Raw genomic sequence first — 8,055 nt, forward strand, 5'->3', positions numbered from 1 at the left:
TTAAAAATGGCATATTAAAATGAAGTCAGCTCCTCCTGTAGCTCCAAACAACGAAGTAACTCATTTGGATCAAATAAATAAAACAATTTAAAACAATCTTTATCCAATAAAAAAATTTGTGTGGAGATTTTAAAGTATTTACCTGGAAAAACTAGAGATCCCCCCCACACACACACACAAAACAATAGCACAAGAGAGAGAGACAGCACATCCGTAGGCAATTTTCATTTAATTATAAAATGTGATCAGATCGATAATACTTTTTTAAAAAAGAAAGAAAAGACAGATTTGATATAAACATGTTCAAATGCCATGGTTACGTTTCCTCAAGGAGTTGCGAGTCATTACCATCAGCAAACCAACTCTCCAGTAACCTGACATTTAACTGATGGGTGGCATCAGAAAGGAATTAAGAATATAATGAATTTAAAGTGTTATACATTTTAATGCATTTCCCGGGTGTCTTACAGCTTATCTGATATGTGAGATGGAAAAGGGAGATGCTTTAAATCCTGACACTCAATTCTGAGCTAGATTCAGAACAATTGCAGTTTAATGCTGCCTAAAATGTGCATGCATCCCTGTCAAACGCTGCACTACAGTTTGCTGTATGTTGACAAAGTATCTTTCTGTGCATCTTCTCGAGGGCCGTGGTAATCCATCGACAGCAACACACTGGACAAAAGTGATGGATGGACTATAACAGTGGCAGAAATAGCATAATATATTATACCACTGAAAGAAACATTTTTTATTCCCCCATTTATGATTCCCTTGTTAACATCAGTGACCCCGTGGTTAATGAGCTTGTTCTCCCTGCCTAAGCTCCATGGCGTCAATCCAGGCCTCCTGAATACTACTAATCCCCAGTCACCTCCTACATTGCCCATCACTCAACCAGAGGGCGAACAAAGAGCATCTACGCTGGGAGCTGGTGTGAGGTACTGACAAGCTTCTAGGACGTATGACTAGATAAAGTTATTCAGGGTATACATTCTGCATGAAACCAGCTGTATGAGCTGAATTACGCCACTGAATAAATCCACTTACAAAAGCATAACATTTGGGTGTGGAGGTTTTAAATGAATATTAAAGAGAGCAGAATGTATGAAAGAAAGATATGTTTGCTCCTACACGGAGCAGAATGCAATGCAGGAAGGAGGTGAAGGGCAATGCATTTAATAAACTAGAAAACCTCACTGAGTGAACCCATCACCACACTCACAGATCGGTACATCAAACTCAAACATGGGGGATTTGCATGAAATAACAAAAAATAAATTTATGCTTTACACCTTGTCATTAAATTGTGCAGCAAGAAGTGACACACACCAAATGATTCGCTTGTGTATGAAAAGATGGATTTTTTCCTTCAAAAGTAAAATCACTTTATATTTTGATGTCTCCTGATATAACAGAATCAAATACATCTGGCGTGAGTGGAGTATAATTCTTCTCTTTTTCATTCAGAAAGTAGAGTGGGTCTGTAATGTCATTTGGGTTGAAGCCCTGCTCCACTACTTTCGTCTTTATTAGCTTGAACGTGCCTGTAATGTCCAGTGACTCCTGTAATAAATCACAGTACAACCAATTATTAGTGGGCTAAATAAATCACTATGGCAACAAAGAGGCTAAACCACAAATGCATTTGTAAAAGTGTAAAATAACTGGAGTAAACATACTTGAATCCTCATAAAGCGCGGCCTGGCGTAGGACGGCAGGAAGTCCTCAACATGTTTAAAAACAGCCGTGGAGTCAAACTTCAGTCCATCTCTCAAAGTAACAGCAGCCATCCCGGCTCTTCCCTCCTGACCTGAAGACAAAAGTTAAACAATCACAAAACAGGAGTTAACTGAAGTTCAGTATTACTAATTAAAACTGAAAACTTGCGTATCTCACAATAGTGTGTCAAAAAAATCTCAGGAAGCTGGACAAGTGGAGGACAAAAGAAAAGGACAGGGCTAAGACACCTACAGCAGATGAACAACATCTGAAAGTTATGTCCTTAACAAATAGGAAAGTTGATCCATCTACTGTTCATAGAAGCCTCATCAGAAATCTCAATAGAAGAGTGGCTCTCAAGAAGCCATTCAAAGGATGTGAAACAGGGAGAAAAGGCTGAGGTATGCCACATTACACAAAGTAGACTAAAAATCTATGGTGACAGGTGTTATGGAGTGATGAATCTACATTGGAAATTTCTGGTTCATGTCCTCATGAACATATACTCAGGAGGTCAGGAGAGAGGTACAACAGTGAGTGTTTACAGACATCCGTAAAACACAATGGAGGCTGGTTTGGAAATTAATGGAATTATGAATGCAGAATAGTATGGTCAGATTTTAATCCACCATGCAGTAGTATTTGGAAAGCATTTGATTGACAAGAGCTTCATTTTTCTGCCTCACAATGATCCCAAACACACTGCCAATGCAGTAAAAACAAAGTTGGATAGAAAAACATACAATGGATCACTATCAGTCATGAATTTTGCATCCTCATTACCGAGACTAACAAGCTGATCTACAATACGGCAGCAGTGATCAGTGAGATGCTTGGCTACAAGTTGAACAGCCACAAGGGGCAGTACCCTCCGTGTGGATTTGCAGTGAACAAGTTTTATTAATAGTGATTTCAGTGCCACCAATCATTGCCTTGACTACAACACTTAGTGCATGCGATAAGTGTTCTGTTGGGCTCGTATTTATTTGGGGTGGATTTGTTTCTTTTAAAGTAACGAGCATCTGGGACCACCGGGGCAGAGCAAGCCCTCAGGTGATAGTTGCATTGCTAGCAGGTTGCACCAATAAGACTATCTTGTGGTCGTTAGTGACCTTTTCCATTTTGATGTTTTAGGCCTTTTGCAAACCCTTTGTGTTTTCTTTTAAAATAATAAATTTTAACATATCTGACTGATATTGACCCTCTTGTCCCGTTTATTCTGGGCTCGTTCCTGTAAGAGCTTTGGGCCTGAAAGTTTGCACAAGTAGTATAGAGGCCCTTAGCGAACACTCGGTGGCTTTTACTCGCTACACATACCTAAGGCCTTGGAAAGTGCCAAGCAATGACTCACAGCCTTGGCCAGCCACTTGAAGAGGTACACCAGAGAGATCGAAGGCAGGAGAATAAACCAGCTGTTCTCCACAGAACCAGCCAAGGTGTACTCTCAGTGGCAGGGGAACAATATGAGAACAGCACCACCAAGGCTGGAGACGGGAAGAGCATATGGGAGAAGGACGCAACCCATAACGGCAATGCTCAGGTGCTAGCACAAGTTGCGGGATCTACCAAGGAGATGCTCTGTCCCCACTGCTGTTCTGCATAGGCCTGAATCCCCTCAGTGAGATCATTGACAAGACTGGCTACGGATACCGACTACGGAATAGAACAGTTGTCAGCCACCTCCTGTACATGGATGACATCAAGCTGTATGCCAAGAGTGAATGAGACATCGATTCACTGATCCACACCACCAGTATATACAGCAATGATATCGGAATGTCATTCGGACTGGAGAAGTGTAGTCGGATGATAAAAAAGGGAGGGAAGGTAGTCAGAACTGAGGGGATCGAACTACAGGAAGGCAACATTGCAGACATAGAGTGCAGTTACAAGTACCTAGGGATCCCATAGGCAAATGAGAATCATGAAGAGGTCGCTAGGAGAGCTGCAACCACTGAGTACCTGCAGAGGGTCAGGCAAGTCCTGAGGAGTCAGCTGAATGGTAAGAACAAGATCCGGGCCATCAACACCTACGCCCTGCCCGTGATCAGGTACCCTGCTGGGATAACAAGCTGGCCAAAGGAGGAGATAGAAGCCACTGGCATCAAGACAAGAAAGCTCCTGACCATGCATGGAGGGTTTCACCCCAAGTCCAGCACCCTGAGGCTGTACGCTAAGCAGAAGGGAGGAGGCTGGGGACTGGTGAGTGTCAGCACCACGGCCCAGGATGAGACAATGAACATCCACGAATACATCACGAAGATGGTCCCAACTGACAGCGTGCTCAGTGAATACCTCAGGCAGCAGCAACCCAAGAAAGAGGAGGGAGACGAGGAACCATCATGGAAGGACAGGCCCCTGCACGGTATGTACCACGAGCAGATAGCAGAGGTGGCTGATATCCAGAAATCCTGCAGTGGCTGGACAAAGCTGGACCTAAAGACAGCACAGAGGCACTAATCATGGCAGCACAGGAACAAGCTCTGAACACAAGATCCATAGAGACTGGAGTCTATCACACCAGGCAAGATCCCAGGCGGGGGCTGTGTAAAGATGCCCCTGAGACAATCCAGCACATAACAGCAGGGTGCAAGATGCTAGCAGGCAAGGCATACATGGAACGCCATAACCAAGTATTCTGCATAGTATACAGGAACATCTGTGCCGAGTATAACCTGGAAGTCCCGAGGTCAAAATGGGAGACGCCCCCAGGGGTGGTGGAGAATGACCGAGCTAAGATCATGTGGGACTTCCAGATACAGACGGACAAAATGGTGGTGGCTAACCAACCGGACATAGTGGTGGTAGACAAACAGAAGAAGACGGCCGTAGTGATCGATGTAGCGGTTCCCAATGACAGCAACATCAGCAAGAAGGAACGCGAGAAGCTCGAGAAATACCAAGGGCTCAGAGAAGAGCTTGAGAAAATGTGGAGGGTGAAGGTAACAGTGGTCCCAGTGGTAATCGGAGCACTAGGTGCGGTGACTCCCAAACTAGGCGAGTGGCTCCAGCAGATCCCAGGAAGAACATTGGAGATCTCTGTCCAGAAGAGCGCAGTCCTGGGAACAGCTAAGATACTCCGCAGGACCCTCAAGCTCCTAGGCCTCTGGTAGAGGACCCAAGCTTGAAATATATATATGTGTATATATATATATGTGTGTGTGTGTGTGTGTGTGTGTGTGTGTGTGTGTGTGTGTGTGTGTGTGTGTGTATGTATATAGATAGATAGATAGATAGATATAGATCTATCTATCCATCCATCCATCCATCCTCATCCGCTTTATCCGAGATCGGGTCGCGGGGGCAGCAGCCTAAGCAGAGAAGCCCAGACCTCCCTCTCCCCAGCCACCTCCTCCAGCTCATCCGGGGAACACCAAGGCGTTCCCAGGCCAGCCGAGAGATATAATCTCTCCAGCGCGTCCTGGGTCTGCCCTGGGCCTCCTCCCGGTGGGACATGCCCGAACACCTCACCCAGGAGGCGCCCAGGGGCATCCTTGTCAGATGCCCGAACCACCTCAACTGGCTCCTTTCGATGTGGAGGAGCAGCGGCTCTACTCTGAGCCCCTCCCGGATGGCCGAACTTCTCACCCTATCTCTAAGGGAGAGGCCAGCCACCCTTCGGAGGAAGCTCATTTCTGCCGCTTGTATCCGCGATCTCGTTCTTTCGGTCACTACCCACAGCTCGTGGCCATAGGTGAGGGTCGGGACGTAGATCGACCGGTAAATTGAGAGCTTCGCTTTTACACTCAGCTCCTCTTCACCACGACGGACCGTGCAGCGTCCGCATCACTGCAGCCGCAGCACCAATCCGCCTGTCGATCTCCGGCTCCCTTCTCCCATCACTCGCGAACAAGACCCCGAGATACTTAAACTCCTCCACTTGGGGCAGGAACTCATCCCGACCCGGAGTGGGCACTCCACCCTTTTTCGGCTGAGAACCATGGCCTCAGATTTGGAGGTGCTGATCCTCATTCCCGCTGCTTCACACTCGGCTGCGAACTGTTCCAGTGCGAGCTGGAGGCCCTCACCGATGAAGCCAACAGAACCACATCATCCGCAAAAAGCAGAGATGAGATTCTGAGGCCACCGAAGTGAAAGCCCTCCGCCACTTGGCTGCGCCTAGAAATCCTGTCCATAAAAATTATGAACAGAATCGGTGATAAAGGGCAGCCCTGGCGATAAAGGGATAAAGGATCTATCTATCTATATCTATATCTATATATATATCTCTATCTCTCTATATAGAGAGATCAGGGCTCGCAAAATCGCTAGCCCGACGTCCCGGGGCTAGCGAACTTTCCAGTCGGGCTACCAAAATCTATCTCAGCCCTGCCCGTCGGGCTATCATAGGAAGGAAAAATATATGTCATTGCTTTTGCATTCTTTCGGAAATGTAGCTGGGTAATTGCGTCATTGGCATCGGGAACCACTGTCAATATGTGACATATTGAAATCGCGTTTGAATTTGGCGCTTGTTTTTGCTTTCACTTTGAGATCGCGCGAACTGTGTATAGAGAGCGGCAGCACTGATTGGTGAGTGACGATTAATTGCGCACCAATTCCTCTGACATCGTCTTATCACTCATTAGCTTACCATTCAAAGCGTGACAAGTGAAATCTCCCACAGCAAGCTTAAACATGTGAGAGGTTGATTGCGCGAGAGAATCGCTGACCGTTATGTGAGTGCTTGTGTAAAAGCAGCAGGATATATATTTTAGTTCTGCTGAGCCAAATAAGACAGGTCAGGGTGAAGAAGTGACAGCCAAAGAAAAGCCTACCACAAAACGGAAAAGTTATGACAAATCAGACTATGAGGAAAAAGAAAGTGCAGCTTTATGGTTTCATGGACAAAAGAATTTCTGTGGCTGGAATATGACGAGCTAAATAACCAGGGCTGCACATAAGTGGTCCGCAGCTGTCAAAATAAAAAACGCGCACCAGATAAGAAGTTGCAACGCTGCGTTTGCGTACATAAGATTTTCTGGAGGAGGACAGACATTTGTTTAGAACTCTTAAAGATGAAGAAGCAAGCTCCTTTAAGCAATTACTTTGGTGTTCCTCCACCTCCAAAGAAATGTCAGAAGGAGTCCGAACCGCAAAAGAAGCGTATTCTCGGAAAAGTGGTTGCAGGAGGTGAGCTGGCTTCAAAGAAATGATGAACGCACAGAGATGTGGTGCAGAATATGCCGTGAAAATCCCACTCTATCGGACAAAAACAGTGCCTTTTAATATGTACGCAAACGCAGCGTTGCAACTTCTTATCTGGTGCGCGTTTTTTTTTTGACAGCAATGCGCACTGCGGACCACTTATGTGCACACCCTGTAAAAAAAAAACATAATGTTCTGCCGGTTGTGTTGTTGGTTTTCCTCGATTTCTGAGTCGACAAGCGCCTTTGTTACTGGGACCAGTAATTTTAAGAAAGACCCCATTAGAACCCATGAGAAATGCATTATTGCTCAGTCTGCAATATCTTTCCCAGAACAAACACCAATTGCAAATAACATACTAAAAATAAACCTGAAAAATCTGTTTAGAACAGCGTACTATGTTGCAAAGAGTGAACTACCATTGGCAAAATTTAGCAGTCTTTGCAAACTTCAAAAAAAAAAATGTCCTAGGTCTTGGTTCCACTTACCTCTTACCTGTGACTTCAGTGGAAATTTCAAATTCAGGACCTGACACAGACTGATTCATGGTCTACACAGTTCTTACAAGTTCATAGAAATTTCTGTTCAATTAGAACCAAGTATTTGAGTTGATGATTGTAATTTTTATACAATGTTGTAATTTGTGTTTCAACAATGTTTGATTAATGTTTTGTTTCCGAAACAAAACATCAATCAAAAAATTGCCCTCTTTTTTTATTCGGGCTACTTAAATTTATTTTGGGCTACCACAAACTGAAGAGTGCCTGCCCGAAGGGCTACCAGGGATTTTGAAATTTTGCGAGCCCTGGAGATATATATCTATATATCTATCTCTCTCTATAGAGAGAGAGAGCGAGAGAGAGAGAGAGAGCGAGAGAGAGAGCGAGCTCTATATATATATATCTCTATCTATCTCTCTCTCTATATATATCTATCTCAGGGCTCTAGAGTGCGACCAATTTGGTCGCAAATGCGACCAAATTTTTCAGTGGTGCGACTAAAAAAAATATTTTTTCGGGTAACAAAAAAAAAAAAAATCTCTGCAACTCTCTGTGTGGTCAACAACAGACACACATTATGTCCCTATCGTGGACTAAACCAATCAGAGATAGTCAGGGGCGGGTCCTCTCTGATTGGCCATGGTCCAGTTGAAAGTGCAGGTGGAAGAGAGAGGTGAGTAGCTTG

General features: G+C 44.8%; 1 protein-coding gene across 1 annotated transcript in view; it reads right to left on the reverse strand.

Annotated features, from left to right (window-relative positions):
• Positions 1-210: 210 nt before the first annotated feature.
• The window catches only part of LOC116332670 (very long-chain acyl-CoA synthetase-like), a 14,915-nt gene continuing 7,070 nt past the window's right edge, over positions 211-8,055 (reverse strand). Inside the window, exons 9-10 of the mRNA XM_031755706.2 lie at positions 1,683-1,813; positions 211-1,566 (exon numbers count right to left, since the gene is read on the reverse strand). Coding sequence (XP_031611566.2) covers positions 1,390-1,566; positions 1,683-1,813 — 308 coding nt within the window. The 3' untranslated portion in view covers positions 211-1,389. The remainder of the gene's footprint in view (positions 1,567-1,682; positions 1,814-8,055) is intronic.

This window comes from Oreochromis aureus, linkage group 7 (assembly GCF_013358895.1).
Source record: "Oreochromis aureus strain Israel breed Guangdong linkage group 7, ZZ_aureus, whole genome shotgun sequence".
In the NCBI taxonomy this organism is placed as follows: domain Eukaryota; kingdom Metazoa; phylum Chordata; class Actinopteri; order Cichliformes; family Cichlidae; genus Oreochromis; species Oreochromis aureus.